Source organism: Myotis nattereri (genome assembly GCF_964212035.1).
Source record: "Myotis nattereri genome assembly, chromosome: 2".
In the NCBI taxonomy this organism is placed as follows: Eukaryota; Metazoa; Chordata; class Mammalia; order Chiroptera; family Vespertilionidae; genus Myotis; species Myotis nattereri.
Genome location: NC_138076.1, coordinates 7,365,232 through 7,387,874, shown reverse-complemented (window position 1 = coordinate 7,387,874; position 22,643 = coordinate 7,365,232). Strand labels below are relative to the sequence as shown.

The 22,643-nt window shown below is 55.7% G+C and overlaps 1 protein-coding gene across 1 annotated transcript in view; it reads right to left on the bottom strand.

Moving 5' to 3' along the window:
• The window catches only part of WWC2 (WW and C2 domain containing 2), a 130,055-nt gene that overhangs the window by 24,059 nt on the left and 83,353 nt on the right, over positions 1–22,643 (bottom strand). The window contains exons 5-11 of the mRNA XM_081084078.1: positions 20,703–20,782; positions 15,576–15,705; positions 12,709–12,855; positions 12,063–12,136; positions 8,418–8,660; positions 2,743–2,832; positions 1,375–1,988 (exon numbers count right to left, since the gene is read on the bottom strand). Of these exons, the coding sequence (XP_080940204.1) occupies positions 1,375–1,988; positions 2,743–2,832; positions 8,418–8,660; positions 12,063–12,136; positions 12,709–12,855; positions 15,576–15,705; positions 20,703–20,782 (1,378 nt within the window). The remainder of the gene's footprint in view (positions 1–1,374; positions 1,989–2,742; positions 2,833–8,417; positions 8,661–12,062; positions 12,137–12,708; positions 12,856–15,575; positions 15,706–20,702; positions 20,783–22,643) is intronic.

Below are 22,643 nucleotides of genomic sequence, written 5' to 3'. Positions count from 1 at the left end.
GGCTGGCAGCGTGTGACCCCTTGCCATACGTCATCGTAATTCCCATAAACCAGTGCGGTACAGCCCGCCCGCTGGGTGCCTCATGGACACGCACCCCCTCCAGCCCCTCAGGAGTAGAGACGCACCCTCCCCCTTTCCCAGGAGGAACAACCCCTGGGGAGACGGGGTGCCATGCTGGCCCGGACACGCCAGCCAGCGGGGCAGCCACCATGCAAGCAGGCGAGGCTGGCTCCAGGGGGAGCCCCCGGCACCCCGGGCTTTGCGCTTTGGAGCCCCCGCGGGAGCCCCACTGCTGCGCTATTTCCTCGTGGCTGATTGTTTCAGAAAAGCGTGACTTGGGCTCTGGCACCGGCCAGGCAGCAGCACACGAGCCACACAGATGCTCCTGTGCCCGCCTCCCCCCCCCCCCAGGCCCCGGGCGGGCGGGGTCTCCGTCTTCAGGGATGGAAACCACGCAAACAAGATGCATTCTTCTCTCTCCTTAAACATCTGAACTGGCCAATCAAGGAATACTTAGACGCCTAGGACCCTGAAGACCCATTAAACAGGCTCCTTGAAACAGCAAGAAAACGCCCGCGAGGAGGCCGTGCCCTGGCGTGTCACGGGCAGGCAGGCGTGCAGTGTGGACAGGGCCCCGGGGCCACGCGGGGGCTACTCCCGCTTCGTTTCAGGCCAGTGCCACGGCAGACCGCCCTCCTCGACCACAGCTGTGCCCGTGTGCCAACAGGGCACCACTGTCCTCTCTGCAGCCCCATCGGCTCCGCAGAGGGAACTATCCCGGAAAAGAGAAGTCTCCGTTCCTGAGTTCCTGTCCGAGCGGAACCGGAACCGAGGAGGAGCGGCTGCCTCCCGCCCTGCAAGGAGCCTGGAGGCCAGCAGGTGGCAGCGCGGCACCGTCCCGGCCACCCTGCCCCAGGCACCGGGCGGCGAGTCTGCCAGCGGCTGGCCGGAAACCACCCTGTTTGTACAGAATCCCCGGGGCAGCCTGGACACCCAGCCGGCACTAACGACGGGATGCTAATGGCTTTGGTTCTCGTCTGGTTCGGGCCAGCTCTGCACAGAAAGCCCTTCTCTCGGCCTTGTCCTTCCAGAACCGAAGCTGCCCGAAGGGTCACGTGTCCACAGAGCACATCCCGGTCACTGCCACACGCAGAGCAGAAACCAGTGACTGACTCACCACCCAGGGACGGCGCTTCCTATTTGATAAAGAAAAGTGCCCAGGGATGTCACCTAAACACGCCGTGGACGAAGCAAATTCCAAAGAGCAGGAAGAGCAGGGGGACGAGCACCGCTGGGGGAAGTGGGAAACGTCACCCTCCCATCACTCCCCTTCAGACGGCCCAGCGGGGACCGGCCAGCGACGCCCACGGGTACCTGCGGCGCCTTCGTAGAACGGCTCCCTGGCGCCTTCGCGCAGGTCTCTGTCCGCTAACAGGGCCTGGGCCGCGCCTCCCGCGTCGGCGTCCAGCAGGGTCTGGCTGTCGCCGAGGCCCATGTCTGCGAAGTGGCCGCTCACGTCACAGTCGTCGAAGTCGGCGGCGAACCGGTGGAGAGGGGCGTCGTGGGAAGACATGGGGAAGGTGCCTTCCAGCACCAGGGGGGAGCCGGGCGGGGACAGGGAGGACAGGGAGGACCGCGAGGACAGGGACGTCACAGACTTGGGGGCCTCGGTCGGCGGGGGCGCGGGGCCCACGGCGGCCGCCCCGCAGGGACCGCTCTGGCCGGGCTGGCTGGGGGACCTGACCACTTCGTGCTCGTGGATGGTGGTGATGGGCCCGGAAGGGACGTAACCGCCCTTTTCTTGCAGGAGGAAGTCCAGTTTGTACTGATAGTCCGCGTCGAGCTGGTCGCCCGGGCTGGTGTAGAAGAGCTCGCTGGAGCTGAGGGAGTTGAGCGAGCCCCGGCTGGAGGTGTTCAGGGACCCCCGGCTGGAGGCCAGGGAGCCCAGGCTGCTCCCGGACGACACGGACAGGGTGCTGGCGGAGAGGCTGCGGGAGGAGGAGCGCGATGGTCAAAGCCGGACTCATCAGGAAGCCCAGGCCAGCCCCCTGGCTCTTCAGACCCCGCGAGGCCAGAACGGCCCCAGTGATGGGCTTCTTCATGAGCACTGCAACCTGGCCCTCCGCTACTCTCTCCGCAGTAACCCTGCTCTTATTCAAAACCACCCCTCTCGCAAAAGACACAAAAGCGGGGGAATCAAATCCCTATCGGCAAATCTACCCGCACAGGGATCCAGAAGCAAGGATGCAATTTAAAATACAGACGGGCAAACAGGACCAAGTGCTAGTGCAGTCACTTTGCTGAACAAATGGCACTTTCTGAGAGAGATGAGGCGCGGTGAGGAAGCAGAGCTGACAGAGCTGGGCTCCCCCACCTCCCCTCTCGTGTGAGTATTAAATAGTGACGATGTTCTCGGACGTAGCTGCTGCCACCCCCCGCCCCCCTTTCAAAAGAAGGGCTGATGTGGAGAAAACATGTCATTTCCCTACGTGTGTACTGAAGCTAAACACACCTGTTTCCCACTGGTTATTTCAAATGTGTTTCAAATGCCACCTTGAGGTTCACGAAAGAAAAGTCTATGCAACCTTAAGTTTGGTCACTCAAGTTTGAACTGTACTAGTATAACGTACGTTCCTTTCTTTGAAACAGTTGAACATAAAGAGAAAAGCAATCAAAGGTGGGCGAAAACATTCCTGAATGTCGTCAGGAAAGGACGTCCCCTCGAGAGCCGGAGAGACTTGCCTTTTCAGCTCTGAGTGCAGATAAGTAGTTAATTTGGTCGTTTCTTCGAGTTTCTGGAGCAGCTCCTTCCTTCGCTCTTCCAGTTTCAATCTAGAAAAAAACCACAGAAATGAGTTTATATTTTCAAATGACGATGATAAAACACGGAGACTGAAGGGGAAGATTACCATCATATAAACATTACGCGCCCGGGGGGGGGGGGGGGCTGTGAATTTGATGGCGAGGGAGCAGCCCCGGCAGGAAGCGAAGTGCGCAGAAGCGCCTCGTTAGCATAACTGAGGATGCTGTGAACTTGGTTTTCTACAATTTTCTTCAACGGGCGAAAAACCTCATGGTCTTGTGAATTACAGAAAGAGAGTGAGAAGGAAAACAAGGCACTAACCGAGATCAGACGCCCACAGGCCCGTGCTGGGCTCCCAGTCCTAAAACAATGTACCAGCAATAACGAGGGTCATAAAAGGTCACCGAGGTACTGAATAGGTAGGGACTGTGCCAAAGGAATGTTTAGTGATAAAAATTCCCATCTTAATTCGATGGGAACGTTAGTGATTAAGAAACCAGTTAGTCCAAATGTCTGTGCAAGAGAGACATCGCTATGACTATCCCTCCGTCCGCAGGGCAGCCATCGCCGCACCAGATCCTCATGGAGCTCCGTGCACTAGAGTCAGGGGTTTGTGAAAATCAGATGTTCCGGAACTGTGTACGCGAAGAAGCCATCGGAAAACACACTCAGCTCCCAGGTTAGGCAGCTAGGAGCCTGCACGAGGGCCGCTGCGTCATCTCAGGGCCCTCAGACGTCATGGAAACGAGCCATTCAGAGGGGTGCACGGGCTGCGGCAGGGGACGCGGAACACCACGGTGTCCAGGCTGGTGCTGTGCTGGCTGTGCGTCCTCAGGAGAGCCACTCGTCCAGCCTCAGCCTTCTCATCTGTGCAATGGGGAGCACGGTCCCCCTGAGCCTGCCGGTGAGGCTGTGGAGGCAACCAAGTGGGGGGAGTGTGTGTGGGGCGCGCTCAGACGTCAACACAGACCAGCCCGCTCAGAGCCTCACGCCTTGCAAGGTGGCGATATAAACATTAACTCCTCTCCTGGGAAGAAAAAGAAAATTTCCCTAATTTCCAGCTCCTTTGAAATGTTATGTATGTTTTAGGCAGTAAGAAAACATGCCCATATTTTATTTATAGGTGTTTTTCCTTTGATGTGTCACCAACGCAATTTCATTATATGTTAAAATAAAAAAAGTCATTCTTGTCATTTTGTTTAGGACTTCAAAGGGCGGTAAATTCTTAATTCACAGCTTTCAAAGGTGGATTTTGAAAAGGACTACAGGCCGTACTTTTAAGATCTCTTAAACATAAATCAGAACTCAACAAGGAAAAATATTAATCCCAAACAGAAGAAAGGAAGGAAGGTCTGGAGAAAGCCCCCGTCTCCTCAGAGCCGAGTCTTCTGAGCAGCAGACGCCTTTCTAATTCCGGATAAATCTAAATAGTGCACAAGCGGACGAAGGCTCTTTCTGGTGTGTGAAGGAGGCAACAGCACGACGTTAGCGTGTTTCACGCTAAAATGTAAAATCCGTCTGGCTGTGTGGCTCCGTGGTTGAGCACTGACCAGCGAACCAGGAGGTCACGGTTCGAGTCCCGGTCAGGGCACGTGCGGGTGGCGGGCTCCATCCCCAGGGGGAGGAGAGGGGCCGGTGAGGCGCTGCGGTCCTTTAAGACAGAACAGGGCGGCCTCTGCAGAGGCTTCCCCTTGGCACACTCTGTCCTGTGCCCTAAGGCGGGAGGCGGCAAGGCCAGGGCAGGTCCCCACTCCCTGCTACCGGCCCCGCCTGACTCGGACCACCCAGAACTCGGCAGGTAGGCACATTTCAGGTCACCTGCTGAAATAGCAAGTCCCTTTTCATTAAAAAATAGAGGACATTCATACCCCACCTGCTCACTTTAAAATTCTTCTCAGGATCAGTGACAAAAATATGAGTCATGCGCCTGTGAGATGGACTGTCGTTCACCGCTGTGCAAACACCGCCAAGCACAGGTACACCAGCCCGGGTGCGGGCCTGCCCCACACCGGGGCCACACGGGCAGCCCGTGGCGCCAGGGCCACACGCCTCACAGCAGGCCACCGCACTAAAGCACGAGAGCAAATCCAGCACCAGAGGCCACGCTGCGATTGAGGGACACGGCAGACACGAGAGGCCAGAGGCCACGGCGACGGCACACGCAGGCACACCGGTGGCTGTTTCTAAGTGCTCTCTTTTGACGTGCTCTAAAAAATGCTGGTTTTTAACAGCAAACTTTTAAAAAGTACTCTCTCCAGAGCACACGCAAATGTAACCCTAAAGCAGTTTACTACGGGGTCCATGCAGCTAGGAGCCAGCGTCTTCTAAGGGTCCTTAGACGTCAGGGAAACGAGCCATTCAGGCGGTGCCCGGGCTGCGGCAGGGGGCCTGGAACACGGGCGCTGGGCTTGGGGTGCTGTGCTGGCTGCGCATCCTTAGGACAGCCCCTCAGGCCAGGCCTTGGCCTTCTCGTCTGTGAAACGGGGAGCACAGTCCTACTGAGCCTGCCAGCAAACTTTTCAAAAGTGCTCTTTCTAGAGGACATCCCAATATAATGATACAAACGTACAGTGTGGTAAGTACACACAGCAGCCATTTACCGTCATCACCAGCTACTCTGTACTGTATGGAGCTGTGCGCTCTGCGCCCACACGACTGGCAGCGCAGTGGGTCTGGTTACACCCGTGTCACCACAAACACGTGAGTACCGTGTTGTACCACACCCCTACGATGGCTACGGCGCCGCCAGGTGTAGGAATTTTTCAGCTCCATTATACCCTGGAGACCACCGTTGTATATGTGGGCCAGCATTGACTAAAATGTCCTTATGTGGTGCACGACTGCATGAAGAAATAATTAAAACATCTGGGCAAGATACGCGAGAAAGCCTCTCAGATTTGTGAGAAGAGGGAGCAATGTTGAGACCTTGTCAGTTGGGAAAGCACAGGGCAGGCGTCTTGGTAACTGTGTGGACAGGACATGAGAAGTCCCACACTTTCACTTGGGAGCAATTTCTTTGCCGAGGGTCCCTCACTGAGCGGGTCTCTTTCCGATATGCTTTGCCACCACTAGGGGGCGAGCTCAGCCACCGCTGTCCTGAGTCAGGGAGTCAGAGACTGGCAGGACAGTGCTGGAGGGCACAGGCCACAGAGCGGCTGAAAACTCACAGATCCTGACAGTTATCATCTATGTGCGAACCAAAGCTTAAAAGCCAACCTCTGAGCAGTTAGAACAAAGTAAACAGCTAATGCGACTTCATCAGTGATCTTTGAGCTGCAGCCCTGATCGGAAAGCCGGTTACAGCCAACAAACCAGTGGCCTGCCTTTCTCTCCCCCAGGACACGGGTGAGAGCGGTGTTCACGAGAAAGTGCTACGCACCCCTCAGAACATCACTGGCGTTTTAGACACGGGCCACACAAGGCTGCCCATGCTTCACAGTTACCGATGACTGTCACTTTTCTCCTAGAAATGACAGGTGTCCAAACGCAGACACCGCCACCAGGTAACGGGAAACAACTGCCTCCTGCCTCACACCCTCCCTTTTTGTTCCTTCGGTCTTTCCCGCGGGGACCCGTCCCGCCCGCCCTGCTCAGCCTGCCTCCGGCCGGGGGCTGAGCTCCATCAGCTCCTCCAGACGCCAGCGCAGGAGCAGGAGGGGGAGGAGAGGGGCCGGTGAGGCGCTGCGGTCCTTTAAGACAGAACAGGACGGCATCTGCCGAGGCTTCCCCTTGGCACACTCTCTGCTGTGCCCTAAGGTGGGAGGCGGCAGCTGCGCGTTATCTTGACCCACATTTTCACGTACAAAGGCCAGTTCTCCCACGGCGGTTAGACGCAGGGCAGGCAAGTCCACCCACGCTGCCGCCTCACCTGGGATGTCAAGAGACTTATTTTTCCCTTCCTCCATCCTCCCCACCACCCTGTTTTATTTTTATTGATTTCAGAGAGGAAGGGAGATGAGAGAGAGAAACATCAATGATGAGAGAGAATCACGGATCAGCTGCCTCCTGCATGCCCCACACTGGGGATCGAGCCTGCAATCAGGAATCGAGCTGTGATCTCTTGGTTTCTAGGTCAACACTCAACCACTGAGCCACGCTGCCGACTTCTGTTTTGGTATTATGTAGATACATGACCTTACACATTTATAGAGCACAAGGAATTAGAAGGCAAGGAGCCGAGAAGGTACAAAAAGTAGAGGGACTGGGTCCGGCTGGGTACTGGGACGTTACCTCCAGTTACTTGGAATTACACGAATGTGAGTTTCTTTCCTGTCACCTTGGACTGGACACTGCTCCTCCCCTGTTGGCCTGAGGGTGTGTGGTGGCTCAGGTGCCACCTGGTCCGCGGCTGGCACAGGGGTTGGCTGTCAGTCATCAGGTGCAGATGTGCGCCTGTCACACCGACACCCGGGGGTCCCCTGCCTAACAGTCCTGCTGATCTGACTGCAGAATTGGATTTTTAAGATTAAATGATCAATTCACACCTTCCCGCAGAGATGAGAAAACCGCTTTACATGTCACCTCCTGCAGAGGAGGCTCTCAACGGGCAAAGTCCACGAGGACATTCTGTGACCTGGGGAGAGGGCCAGGGAGCGAGCTGACCTTCCTTGTGAAATGAGAAGTGACTCCTTTTGCATCCTTGTGAGTAATGAACCCAGAAGAGGAAGCCTGGGGGCTCCCACCGTCCAGGTAATCTCGCTCATCAGGGGCTTGGTTTACGGTACGGTTACCAGCCGCGGTCAGTGACGCTCTGCGTCCTTCGCTTTCAGCACCTGCCTCGGCACCAGGGGCTTGGTTTACGGTACGGTTACCAGCCGCGGTCAGTGACGCTCTGCGTCCTTCGCTTTCAGCACCTGCCTCGGCACCTTCCCGATCCTCACAGACCGGAGGAGCTGCGGGACGCGGGACTCGAGGGACAGCAGACGGGTGCTTGACGGCTGGACAGGAAGAGCCACCGGGCACAGCGCACCGAGAGCACCGAGCCCAGGGGCCGGGCACCAGCACGGCTGAGACACACCCACAGGCCTCCCGGCCCGGCCCCGGGGACACCCACCTCTCGGCCAGCGCCCGGCTGGGGGCACCCACCTCTCGGCCAGCGCCCGGCCCCGGGGACACCCACTTCTCGGCCAGCACCCGGCCCCGGGGACACCCACCTCTCGGCCAGCACCCGGCCCCGGGGACACCCACCTCTCGGCCAGCGCCCGGCTGGGTGCACCCCGCACGGACAGCAGCCCGGCCCCGGGGACACCCACCTCTCGGCCAGCGCCCGGCTGGGTGCACCCTGCATGGACAGCAGCCCGGCCCCGGGGACACCCACCTCTCGGCCAGCGCCCGGCTGGGGGCACCCTGCATGGACAGCAGCCCGGCCCCGGGGACACCCACCTCTCGGCCAGCGGCCTGGCCCCGGGGACACCCACCTCTCGGCCAGTACCCGGCTGGGGGCGCCCTGCACAGACAGCAGCCCGGCCCCGGGGACACCCACCTCTCGGCCAGCGCCTGGCTGGGGGCACCCCGCACGGACAGCAGCCCGGCCCCGGGGACACCCACCTCTCGGCCAGTGCCCGGCTGGGGGCACCCACCTCTCGGCCAGCGGCCTGGCCCTGGGGACACCCACCTCTCGGCCAGCGCCCGGCTGGGGGCGCCCCGCACGGACAGCAGCTCCGCCTCCAGCCGCTGGCGGTCGGCCTCCAGGCGCTCCAGCTCGTCGCGGGTGCGTTTCTGCGGAGTGACGAACTGCAGCTCCTTCAGAAGCTCTTCTTTCTCGTGAATCAGCATCAGCTTCTCCTTCTCAACATCCAGCGCCCCGGGCCAGGCCTCACTGTCCAGTTTCGACAACTCAATCTTCAGGTTGGCCATGCTGGGAAAGAGGAGAGGGGAGCGTGAGCCTCACTAAGGAGTGTGAGCCCCCCCAGGAGGTGTGAGCCTCACTAAGGGGTGTGAGCCTCGCCAGGGGTGTGAGCCCCCCCAGGAGGTGTGAGCCTCACTAAGGGGTTTGAGCCCCGCCAGGGGTATGATCCTCGCCAGGGGTGTGAGTCCCGTCAGTCTCTGGGCCTGGCTCTGTGCTTAGCTGTCACCACATCACTGTCCCACCTTTCAAGTCTGGTGAGCACACCCCCGCTCTGAGAAAAGGGTGAAGGTCACAGCACACAGAAGCTCCAAAGCAGGGGCTCCGGAACCCTGGCAGGTGGCGGAGGAGACCCGGAGGCCCCCACTAAAAGCTGCGGTGCCCCGAGTGCCACCGTTACAGAGGTGAGACGCTGTCCCCAGGGTGGCTTGGGGGAACTGGCACAGGAGCCAAGCGGGGAACGAGGAGGGAGAAGAGCGGCGGGTGGGCGAACCGGGATTAAGACAGTCAACCCACCCCGGCCCCAGGGCGCCGAGAGCGGGCAGGGCCTCACTACCTTCCCCTGGGCTGCGCCCTGCGACGCCCCTCCCTGCTGTGCTGGCGTCTACGCTGCACGGAGCAGCGCCGGCACCCCTGCCTCCGGCCCGGCCTCCCCTGCACACAGGCACCTGGCTGCTCGGCAGCAGACAGCCGGCTGGCCGCATCACCGGAGTGACAACAGGTGTGAGGGGGGCACAGCGAGGGAGGAGGAGGAAGGAAAGCAGCGAAGGGAAACTTGGCCGGTTTCATAATTTCGCCTGACCCCGCATTTCTCTCTGTGCAGAGCCTTCCACTCCATGGTCAGGTGACCTCCCGATTCACCTGCACAATAACCGCGCTCGGTGAAGGCGCCAGTGGCTCACAAGGTCAGAGGCTCAGGCCCGGGGACCACTGGCACAAGACCACCTGTGAACACAGCTGGCGTCCTGTAGAAAGTGTGAGAGGATTGCTTTGGCTTGCGCCAGAGCATGCCAGAATCTGAAACCCAGAAAGGGGATTCTGTTTTTCCCTTTTTATGGAAGAAGCTGTAGAAGAGGAGGAAAAAGGTGAACAGAAAACGTTATCAGGACAAAGGTGGAAGCAGTTCCACATCCTCGTGCCAGAAGTTTCTTGTTTTTGTTAAAAGTAAAGTCGCCGCCTCCAATGGGCACGTGTCTATCACGGACTCTGATTCCACCCACCGTCGGCATCGCTGATGGATGGAGCATCAGCTACTCCTCAGCTGGAGCCACTCAACCACACAACCGTCTCAACGTTCAGAAAAATGAATCATCAAAATGCTAACTAAGCATGGCATTATTAGCTTCATTAGGCACACAGCAAAGGCGGAGGAAAGCAGGCCTCCAGACACAGCCGCCTCCACTCATTCAGGATCGAGGAAGAAACAGCGTTTCCCACACACGCACAAACCCTGGCGATTCCCCTCGTCAGCACCGCTAGTCCCTTTGACAAGAAGCCCGCATCAGGGAGGACAGCAACGCCCCCTCGCGGGGAAGAACCAGCCTCATGTTTCGATGGGACCCAGTTACCCAGCTGACCCCAGAGCAACATGCACGGAGGAGAGGCCTCTGGCCCTGACCCAGCACCAGGCAGGTGTGGATTTTATCTGGAGAGGGCACACCCCATCTGGGGGACAAAGCAGGAAATGCGGGGACACCTGGAGCGGTGCTGTGCCGGCTCCCGATGGAGGAACTGGTCGGGACCAAAGTGCAGCGAGTGCTCCAGCTGCCGCAAGGAAGTCGGGCCAAGCCCCCAGAACACGGAGCACGGGCCTGCCTCTCAGGTTCATCCTGAGTGTGGCCGTCTCCTTAGAAACCCAGGCCAAGTCCTGGCGTGGCCCAGTGCAGACCCGGTGCTGACTAACTGTCCAGCGTGGCCACTGCAGGCCCGGTGCTGAGGGCTGACGGCCTGTGTGCTCACAGCCTGAGGGCTGCAACCCTCCCACAGCCGGTTCCACAGCCCAGGGCCACAAAACCAGTGTCCGAGCACCGCCTGGGCGCTGAGGAGCAGGCGATAAAGCCCACAAAATGTTTCCTGACCTCGGGAAACGGACCACCTCCCGGGACAAATTCACAGGCATTAGCATTAGTCAGCAAAGCGTTGGGAGAGACCAAGAGACTTGCTCGAGCTCCCGTGGACAGTAATTTGTGGAGCGAAGCCGAGGGTGCTTCCAGGAAACTGAAGGACCGAGCCACGTTCCTAACGGAGCTGCACAGAGGAAATAGTGCCTTTAGGCCAGCGGTTCTCAGCCTGTGGGGCGCGACCCCTTTGGGGATCGAATGACTTTCACAGGGGTCGCCTAAATACATCCTGCATATCAGATATTTACATGACGATTCATAACAGTAGCAACATTACAGTGATGAAGCAGCAACGAAAATAATTTTATGGTTGGGGGTCGCCACAACATGAGGAGCTGTATTAAAAGGTCGCGGCATCAGGAAGGTTGAGAACCACTGCTTTAGGGGATCAAGTAATCACACTGTTAAGCCAGAAGCCTCTCAGAACTCTGGTGATGCTTATAAACGACCATCACACAGCCGTGCACACACGTCAGCCTCCCTCCACCCCCCTCTACCCCCCCCCCCGCCCCCCCGCGGGCTCCCAGCCACGGGACCGGGCACTCAGCAGGTTCTCTCTGTGAGGCTCCAGGCTCGTGCGGAGCAACTGGCAGGTTTCTCTGTCCCGTGCTGAGTGATGATGCAGCCCACCCCGTGCCTTCCTAAATGGCATATCAATAGCATTATTAAAATCTTAAAAGGAAAACCACGACATCAAGCATTTAGTATGGCTCTCTCCCTCAAAACATGCAAGGCGCCCTGTATCGTGGAAACAAGCTGCGTCTGCCTACGAGGCAAGAACGGGGAGTCCCTTCTGCTTCCCCTCGCAGAGTCACGGAGAGAAAAAGCCAGCACAGGGTGTGACGGGGGCTCGGGAAGGTGAGAGAGGAAGATCTCTCGTCCCTCTCCAGGAACTAGGCACTGGGCAGTCACCTTGGACTTCGAGGACATTAGCAGGAGCCCCCCAAACAGAGGCGCATGCTGGACGCTGTCTACCGGGGCCCGCGCCACCCCCAGTCCTGAACCTGAGCCACTTCTAACTGTGAGGACGGTGCACGCTCAGATCGCCCCCTTCAGGAGAGCGGGAGCATTTCGTCCCCACGCTTCTCATGAGTCCTCCATGCTCTTCGGCTTCGCAGGGACGGGAAAGGAGAAACAGAGCAGAGAGGGGCTCTGAGCCCTGACTTCTAACACACCAGGGAGCCCCAGCGAGAGCGTGTGGGAGCGCCCAGCAGATGGCACTGCAGGAGCGAAGGAGAGCCGGGAGCCGCGCTCGTGGAGCCCTGGCCACTGGCTGCACCCTGCCCCGGCTCACCTTCTTTTGGCTTCTTCATACTGTAGACTCAGCCTGACCTTTTCAGCTAAATTGGATCTGCTTCTCACTCCGATCTAGTGAAAAGCAAAAGGGAGAAAGTCCATGAATCTGCTCAGGAAGGAAGTTAACTGCTTCTGTTTCTGGGAAGTACGAGTCCTTGGAAGCTAAGGAGCCGGTGCTGACCTTGAGACACGGGTGCTGACCTTGAGACACGGGTGGGAGAGGCTGGGGAAGGCACTACTCTATAGTCTCCGTCGGGGCAAAACGTCGCCTTTTTAATGCAAACTTGTCTGTCTTTCAAAGACTTTCACAGCATCTTCTCCACACATTAAACTTAAGGTTAAAAAGATCAGGTAAATGTTCCTGGTGCCCAGGAGTTTATGAAGGTGCTCAGGTCAATAAAATTTATGGACTGGAGCTAATTTCCTCATTTAGCACAGGAGCCAAATTTTCCATCATTTAGCTTCCGGCTGCATACAATGTGAAGTAAATAACTTCAGAAATTAATTTCTCAGACAGGCAGGCCCTCTGTTGACCTCTAACTGTTTTACTGTCACCGCACATAATTCAAAGGCGCCTAAGAGAACACGCAAGTCACCGGGGACTCACTGCAGACCTGCTGATGGCACCTGCGGGCGTGGCTCACCTCTCCGGAAATGCTGGTCTGGGACCCGGCGTCCAGGGTCTGCCTGGAGAGGGAGAGGTGAGAGTTCGCGGGACTGGCCCTCAGGTCTGGCTCCGACCTGCCGATGCCCTGGCCCAGGTGAAACCGCTCCTGTAGCTTAGCCAGACTCTGTTCGGGAAACACACAGGACCCATCAGCTTAACGCTAAGGGCACACGCCCCACCGGGCAGAAGTAAATGCAGAGAACGAATCTTCATAGGAGAAACAATGACTTTATTTTGGCGGGTACCTAGCACTTTAAATTACTGAAAAACTAAGAGCAGAATATAACTTCGCACATACACGTGATTCTGGAAGTATGTGAGAGCATATGAAATGAGTTATCCTAACTTTCCCAAGACGGCCTGGGTGTTCTTCACCCTGCGAATAATGGGATCTTTACATTTAATTCAGATATTTCTTATTTTTGGAATTTCGTTCTAAAGAAGCCTCTATTTTAATAAGAACCACTCACTTCACGCAGTTGAAAATAGGGAAACAGGGAATCTTATAATGCAGTCTCATTTGAGGAAATGTGCTTAGCTGGCGTCTTGCAGGGCGCCATTCTACACCTGTACGGGACCCGAGGGATTATGTGGCTCCCGTAATGTCAGAGTTTGGGAAACTGTGGCCCAGAGGTCACGACGTGCAGACGATCTGAGCCCGTCTGTGCCGACTGCGCGGCACTGTGAAGGCGACAGCCTTGGCTGGGACAGTGAAAGTCAAGTGCCCGTGCCCCTGCCAGCACCGGGGGAACAGACTGGGCGGCCTTAGCGGGAGGTGCAAGCGGAAGGCTGAGAAAGGAAAAACTGTAGCTAAACTGCCACTAAGCAAAACAAACTCACAAAACACTAGTCAAAACGGTGAGAAACTTACCAGCTTTATGAAGAACCAAGACTTGACCCTGATATTTAAAATTCTCATAGTAAGAAATTAGAACCATCAGGTATCTGATACATATTTTTTTACCTAACTTTCTCTATCTTCTTTCAAAGGGATATTTATACAAAATGTGTGCACGAGAGGGACAAACCTTAAATGGTCACATCAAATGGTATGTCACAGAAAAGAACCCAGAAATTGCTTAGTGACACTGGCAAGTCTTTCCAACTTTTCCATCTGTGCAGCGAAAAGACTAGCATTTTCCAAACCTGTCTGTGACAACAATGCACTTGGTCAATCTAGGTCCTGACTAGTTTTTTAAGAAACAGAAGGGCCCAGGAAAGGAAGTCTGAGTGCATTACTGGCACTAAGAGCAGGCATGTTTCTGTGAAGTCTGTCCTGTGTGAATCCACAGGAAAGGTATCTGTGTGTGAGTGGGTTTTGACATTAAATATATTCTTTCTGTGTGTTGTGGCCAAAGAGGTTTGAAAGTCAAAGATACTAATGCCATTTCAGCTCTACTGCTGGTTTCTGTATTTACTGATTAATTATTTTATAGGCTGGAGAAATTAAAACGGAATCTTTTCTTTCCATTTAATCTGGCTTGTGTATAAACCCAAAGTTTATAGGAAGAATCAAAGATGCCCTAACATTGCTGACAACTATAAATTTGTTCAAGTTCCATTAACTTTTTTCAAGTGGCTTTTTTTATGTGCATTTCAGAAACTATTGATTTAATCAGCAGGACCACTGTGAAGCAAAAGCAGAATACATCCAAATAAAGTCCTGTATGTGTTATGATGATGGTAAGACCCCTGGGTGTGAATTGGAGTCCTGTCACTTACCAGCTGTGTGACTGTGAGTGAGTTACTTAACTGTTCTGTGCCGTGATTTCCTTGTCTGTAAATTGGGATAATAAAAGGGCCCATCTTTAGTTTGTTGTGATAATTATATGAATTACTTCTATGCAAGGCACAGTGATTGCCTGGCACAGAGTCAATACTTTAAGTATTTGTTATTATTACTGTTGTCTTCCCTATTTGATCTCTCAAATTATTTCAACATTGCCAAAATGCAAAATTATATGGGTTCAAGAATATTTACCTATTTCCAGCTAGCATTTTGAAAACTGGCATGAAGTAGCTGAATATCATATTTAAGTTTAGAGGTTCTATTAGGAAAGCAAACATCACCACTGGTTCTAACATTTTCCCAAAGACATAGATAAAAGCCTCACTGGGCTGGGGGAAGACGCCAAATATCTGGATTACAGAGAACCCTCAGCGCTGGGATAGTCGTGGACGGAAGGAGGGGGAGGAGGCACAGATCCCCCGCTGTCTGCTAAGCGGAGACACTCGGAATGCAGACTGTTGATCACTGCATGGGGTGGTCTTTTTGGTTTCCACATACAGGGCTGGGTCACTGGGAGCTGAGACCTGTATGTTGAGGTTCCAGGAGTAGCGAGGGGCTCTCCTGGCGCCTGCAGACCCCCTAGGTGACCACCCAGACACGCCCTGCGGGGCCAGCATTCCCCACGCCACTCGGACGCCCATCTGGGCGGAGAAGCTTATCTAAGATCCTCACATAGATCCCGCCCCGCAAGGCAGGTCTTCCACCTCCTGACGGCAGGTGCCATGCCCGTCACGTGTCCCGGGCTGAGGACCAGGGGCTTAGGTAACCCTGCTGGTCAGGGTCCCACCTGAAGTTTTCGTGAGCCGCAGGGCGCACACAGATGCTAATCTCCTTGCACGGCTCCAGGACCCACCACCCACTGACCCACAGGTCAGGGGCCTCGGGGCAGCGTTTCCCTCCCAGGCAGCGCGGGAGCTGGAACCATCTGCTCTGGGCCGGTTTGCATGGAGGGAAGGGTGATGGAGGCCCCCGACTCGGATGGAGAAATCTGCCTCCAGGGGAGTCTCTGGGCCCGGAAGGCAGTGGTCGGACTTGGCCAAGTGCCCATAACACACCTGCATCAGGTCCTGCTTTTCCTTCTCTCCGGAGCTGATGGCCTTTCTGATGGATTTCAGTTCCGTGAGAATGGCTTTGGCCTCGCTAAGCTCATAGCCACTCTGGCCTCCAGACATTTTTTTATCAATTCTGTTAAAAGGAAAGAAAAAAAAAGAGAAGGAAAAAAAGTTAAAGAATGACCGAGTACAAGTTCAACAGGCAGGAGGGACTGGTCTGGGCTGGGTTAGCTGGCTGACTGCTTCAGCCCTTGACTCTCACAGGTCAGATCTTCCTTCAGAGAGGAGCTCCTCTGTCTCTTCCAGCCACTTCCAGCCGGGATTCCTCTCACCGTCCGCCTCCCGCCTCCCCCAGGCCCTTTCCCATCACTTTCATGCCTCTTTGCTTTCGGTCAGTTGGGTGACCCCACTGCCAGCAGAACTCAAACCTCATCACAGGCCACCCTGACTGGCTCTGAGAAAGGGCCAGAGCCCTGGGAAACGACCTAGCAGAGGAACAAGCTCAGGGACTCCGGGGTTGAGCACTGCGGCCGAGTTTACCGCAGCAGGTCTGCAACCCCAGCCCGGGCCGCAGCCGGCAGCCGGCAGGACTTCCTACATGGCACTGCGGCCGAGTTTACCGCAGCAGGTCTGCAACCCCAGCCCGGGCTGGACCGCAGCCGGCAGCCGGCAGGACTTCCTACATGGCACTGCGGCCGAGTTTACCGCAGCAGGTCTGCAACCCCAGCCGGGCCGCAGCCGGCAGTCGGCAGGCCTTCCTACATGGGGGTGCTTGTTGCTCACACCGGTGAGCGCCCTGTGACATCTGGATTGTGTGGTTAGTCTCTCCTTCCTTTTAAATATATGGGTGTATTTACGTTTGTCAGGGTTATGAGTCGGGTAAATTGCTTGCCTTGCTGAATGAGTTCAAGTCCAGGAATAAGGCAGAAGGGCAGGCAAGCTCCCTTGTCAACCCCCACTGAATAGAGTCTTCAGTGGCTGATGTACTACCCAAATGACTTCTGCTCCCAAATGTCCTTGCAGTCCATCTGGCTGCCATGTCAGAGGACGTCATGGTTTTGAAGGGCTCAACCGGATGACCCAGTCCTCCTAAGTGATGGTCAGCATCTTCACTCTCGCACTCCCAGCTCTCCCACCACCGGCCCAGGGTCCATGCTGGACACAGCTCACAGCCCGCCTTCTCCGCAGTCTTTCCCACAGAGAAGAGCCCCCAGCACATCACAGAACACCAGCTCTCCGCTCAGTGGGCTCTAACATTTAATAATCTATAGTTATTTCAATGTGACAGGTACCATCTGAGAAAACAAGACCAATGCCATCAGACTCACTCTTTCACAGTTCCCTCAAACAAGTAAACTTTGTGCAGACAACATACTTCCCCAAGTGCGAGTTTAGTAAATGTTTTCTGCTGCTAAACAAGAAAGTCTCAAGGAATCTAAGGAAATAAAGTCAGTTTCACCCTAAGGCCGTTTGAAGATGCAGTGCAGCGAAGGAAACCATGGATGAGGCGCGCACAGTGCTGGGGTGGGAGGGGCCTGAGAACCCGGTCACCTCCTCCGAGGCCACAGGCGACGCAGACTTAGCCCGAAGGGCCGGCACTCCCGCTGCTCAGGGGCTCCTCACAGGGACAGCCTCGCCTCGGGCTCCTGGGACCGTGACACTGAGAGTGTCTGATAAAAACACTGGGACCACTTAGGATATTGGTTAGTTCCATTTATGTGGGGAGGGATTTATCAGTGAAGGCGATGGGTCCCTGAAGTATTAAACTTAGTGGAGGCAAAATTCTTATTTTGAATTTTTAAAAATTCTGCTTGATTTTATGAAATGGCTAGTAACAGGTGCCTCCAACTGTGTCAAAGTAAATTTCTAAAGCCCAAGTCATTTCTTCCTATTTGGGTAAAACCTTCAGAATTCAACAGTAAAACAAATCTCTAATTCAGAAATCAACTCTGACGTTTGAAAATAAAAAAGCAGCCTGGCCAGTGTAGCTCAGCAGTTGAGCATCGGCCCAGGAACCAAGAAGCCACCAGTTCAATTCCTGGTCAGGGCACAGGCCCGGGTTGCCGGCTCCATCCCCGGTGCGGGAGGCAGCCAATCAGTGATTCTCTCTCATCACTGATGTTTCTCTCTATCTCCCCCGCTTCCCCTATCTCTAAAAAAAAAAAAAAAAAAATCAATAAAAATAAAATAACAAAGCAGGTAAGCTGTTTTCAGGAATAAACTTTACCTTTTAAAAATAAAAGCAGAACGACCTCCAGACTGCAAATTTACATTTCAGGGAGCTTTACAAATGGACGAACATTTCCTGGCTATCGGCAGCTCAAGCGAATGTTGAATCTGAAAGGCACACGCAGCCCAGCCCCGTCCCCCCAGGCCCGTGGGTCAGTCTCCCCCACTCCTGCCCCCGGAGCCTCTCACTGTGCCCCTCCCCCCACCCCAGAGCAGAATGTGGGGGGCAGTTACCTCCACGCCTCTTCCCTCCCTCCTCCACTTTCCACCTTTTATCATTTTTCTCTTTTGACCCTAACTGACAATATAATAAAATATTAGCATTATTTGCTGATTTTTAAAACAAAATACTGTTTTTTGTTCTTAATTTGAGAAAAACCATTTTATATTTTTCCCTATATATTTTTTTAAGCCTTTAGGCTTGTGTGTCCCTGTAATTAATGTTTATCTGTGTCTTAGTCTTCTCTGGAGAGAAGAAATGGCCATCCGCACGCCTTCCCGGGAAGTAAGTGCCCCGGAGCCAGCCTTCCTCGGGGCCGGTGCTGCCTGGGGCCTCACCATCTCCCCCCCCCCCACCCCCCCCCCCGATCGTGTGAACGCGGAGGGCAGCGCAACATGCCTCCTCCTGGTCTCCACCCACACTCCGGCTGCACTATCGCTTAGGCCCAGGTCAAACCTGGGGCCACGGAGTGGACGGCATGGATAACTTAGAGGATAAAACCCCATTCACTCATCCGGCATAAACTACTGAACCCAGGAAATGAAAGCCCCGGTTTAAGTTACATGGTAACTCCAGATTCAACAAAAATGTCCCGTTCTATTGTGAATAAGTGAAAAGTTGCAAAAGCCTGCAATGGGAAATTTAAATCTTTTCCTGAAACACACTTTCTGTCCTAACCCAAGTACAAGTCCCTTCATAGCACCAGGCACGTGGCTTCTTGAAGAGTACGGTCCCTGGGCCCCATCATTACTATCCAACGTCCTGGTAGCAGGGGCTGCGGCTGGAATGGGAACAGCTGTACTTTGTCGCCGGGGAGACGGACAAGGGGGGCTGCTGATGTTAGATAGTGTCCTCGTCCTCCGGCTGGCGGGACCAGCATCGCTGCAGGAGAATGCCTGCGTTTTACAACAAACGGCTATTGTTTTCTTGTGGAATGTTATTGACAGATTCTTAAACATGCCTCAGATTCCTATAAAAACGGAGACAATACGGCTTTGTTTCATCAATATAACGAAGACAGCGAGTTTGGCTAACCTTCACCCCGGTGGTGACGCGGGTTACACTCTCACGTGCCTGAGAAATGTTTACCGTGTGGCTCAACATCGGGGGGTGCTCTCCCGCATCTGTCTCCCCACTCCTGCCACAAAGCCCCCTTTATGCGGCCACGCAACTACTAATCGGCACATTTGTGTCCCCTGGAACTGCCCACATTTCAGGGGCTCCCAAGCAACGGAACTCTTAGAACAGCTACATTTAACCTACCTGGGGCTCCTAAAATACACCTGGGGTCAGACCAGACACAGGATATTTTAGCCCCCGCACCCCATGACTCTAACATGTGCTCATATCTGAGGGTGGTGCGTCTGAAAGAACATCATGGCCGGGATTCCAGGAGGTGAGTGGGCAGAAAAGAAGATGAGCCACCAAACCAGTGTCTGAAAGTCAAGTCACATGACTGGTGGTCCAGCGTGACCGGGCATCCGGGATACAACTCATCACCCAACACATGGACCATCAGTGTGTCTGCCCGGCCACGACACGGGAGCTTTAGAAGGCGGGCGCCTTGCTAGCTGGGCTGCCCCTGAGGGAGACATGGGGAGGACGGGGACCCTGGTGATGGAGGAAAGCCCTGCAACACTGCCCACAGCCGGTGCCCGAGCCCCGCATCACAGAGGGAAGTCCAGGCAGCTGCACGCCTTCGGGGGATGAGGCCCTCCAGCCTCTCTGTGGTCATGGGCTGTGAGCCATGCTTCCTCCTGGCATGGGAGGCCCTGTGGGTGGGGTCCAGAGGCCCTGTGGGTGGGGACCGGGAGGCCCCGTGGGTGGGGGTCCGGAGGCCCCGTGGGTGGGGACCGGGAGGCCCCGTGGGTGGGGACCGAGAGGCCCCGTGGGTGGGGGTCCGGAGGCCCCGTGGGTGGGGGTCTGGAGGCCCTGTGGGTTGGGACCGGGAGGCCCTGTGGGTGAGGGCCGGGAGGCCCCGTGGGTGGGGGTCCGGAGGCCTTGTGGGTGGGGACCAGGAGGCCCTGTGGGTAGAGGCTGGGAGAGCTGGGAGGTCTTGGGGGCCTGTCAGGGTCTAGCTAGGCCGGCCTTGGCAGCAGGGGGAACAGTGGCTTCTGGGCTGGGAATGGGCATGGATTTCCGGTTCCCACACCCTGAGTCTCGTCTCATCCTTCAACCTGCGAAGGGCCTGGGAAGGGCGAGGGGTCTGGGAAGTGGGGAACTCCTCACCTCCTGTGCTGACAGTCCCCTGCTCCCTGAGCCCAGCCCTGGGGAGACTCCAGGCCACGCCCGGGTGAGGGGGGCAGAGGCACCTCCAGCCCGGCCTGAGCCCCGGGGATGCGCGCAGTGCAGCCTGGAGGAGAATGTGGGGGGCACGGCCCTGCTCCTCTCTCAGCTCCCACCTCGGCCCTGGAGCAGCCCGCCAGTACCAGGAGATGAGCGAGTTTTCCAGTGGTTCCCTTGGGTCTCCAGTGAGCAATAAAAACTTTAGCCCTTTTCAGAGGACACAGATTTCCCCAAGTGCCTAGGCTGTTGGTTGATTTTGTTTCTCGGTGCAGAGCTCTGAGCTCTGGCCTGTGTCTCCCTGAGAAATGTCATGTGGGGTCTGCACTTGCGTTTCCTTTGCACGAGTTAGGGGGCTGGGAGTTACCCCGAGGCCAGCGTCAGGGCGTTATACTCACTGCTGCAGGGTCTCAAAGCCTTGTTCCTTATAGAGCAGCTCCTGCTTCATCTGCGACAGTTCCCTCTTCAGCTTTTTAACCTTTTGTGAGAAATCAATGTAAATACGCATGTTTGTAAATAATTGGCAACACGGTTTTAAAAGATAACCCATTAGTAAACTATTAAACACACGAACACAGCCTTAGTTGAACATTCACTCTGCTAGTTTCTCCTGGACATAAATTCTGTGCCCGGCGGACTAATTATGTATAAATCATCAGTGACGGACGTTCCTGCTGACATTAACCCTCAACATCTTATCTAGCAGCTTTCCTATGAGCGCGACATCACCAGTCTCCAGTCGGTGATAAACAGCCAGGAAGGGAGAGCCGGGGCTTTAAACCGAGGCATCGCTAACTCTAGGAGCTTGGATGCCTCCTGCCCAGGCTCCAGGACCTCTGGCCACGCCTCTGCCTCAGACACACCAGCAGTGGCGCCTCAGGGCTCCCGCACATGCTGTTCCCTCTGCTGGAGCGCTGTCCCCTCAGACAGCCAGTCGCTGACCCCTTGCCACTCAGGTCTCAGCCACACTTCACCCCTCCTAGCCACCCCCTCATGCACTACACTGTTTCGTTCAGCTCACAGCATTTTCCAAAAGCCACACTTTTCTGTGCCCTGGTTTCCCGTCTCCCCCGTGGGAAAGGACGCCGCACCACGCAGCTGTAGTCCAAGCTTCCAGAGCACGACCAGGCTTACAAATATTTGATGTCAAACTGATAAGAAGTATTCTTTTTTCCTACTGCCAAATACATTCCTTGGTCCTAACAACCCTGAGATCTGGGGGGTCAGATAAGCAGCAGCAGCCTGGAGTGGCCAGGCCAGTGGTCCCCACCGGCCGGCGAACTGGTCTCTAGGCTAAGGCACAGCTGAGTCTCAGGCGCATCCTGTTACACATTATTTCCATGTGCTTTTGGGCTTTTATTTCCTGTTCATTCTACCGATTCCACAAATATTTATTGACTCTCCACTAGGTGCCAGGTCCTGGGTCTGCTGTGTGAACAGAACAGACACAATCCTGACCTTCAACCGTCTTTAAAACAAACAAACAAAACTGTATAATTGTCCGAACTTTCATGGCTGCTACGGTGTCATTTTTTTCAATTTTATTTTTTCCAACAACTTTTCCCCCTCCTTTGCCCTCTTCCACCTCCCACTGGCCCCCCCTCACCCCCGCCATCACCACACTGATGTCCATGTCCATGACTTCTCTCTGCCCCTTTTGTTCTCACCCCCTCACTGCTCTAGAACCATGGGGCAGCCAGACACCGAGCAAGATGGCCCCGTGAGATGAATCTCACCAGCTACCACAGGGACACAGAGGGAACGTTCAGGACACTTCAGGACACAGGGGGGCTTGGGCCCTGATGTGGTCTGAGGTCTCAGACCAAGCCTGCTGAGGAAGTGATGGTTAGGCCGAGAGGCCTGGTGGGCCTGCACGTGGTGGGAAGGGTTCTCAGAAGGCAGAGCTTGGGGACAAACCCGCGTCCCGGGGAGGGGGAGCTCAGCAAACCTCTGGGGTCCCAGAGGCGGCGTGTGACATGAGACGTGACTGGAAGAGGAGGCCTGGTTCACAGGGCTCGCAGCCACGTGACGGATTTCTACTCTCACCCTAAGAACAGTAAGAATCAAGGAGGAATCCTAGAGGGTGATCTGCTGAAGATTTTAGAAGGTCACTGTGAGGACTGGTGAGCGGACCAGAGGGCCAGCAGGGGCCAGGCACCAGCAGTGGGGGTTGGCGCACGGGCAGTGCCGTCGAGGCAGAGCCCAGAGGAAGAACGTCGTGGAGGCAGACCAACAGGACGTGGTGGTGGACCAGGTGTGGCGGGTGGGGGAGAAGACGTGGCAAAGGTCACGTCCAAGGTCTTGACTTGCCAGCTGGGTGCACGAAGGTGCTTTCCTGA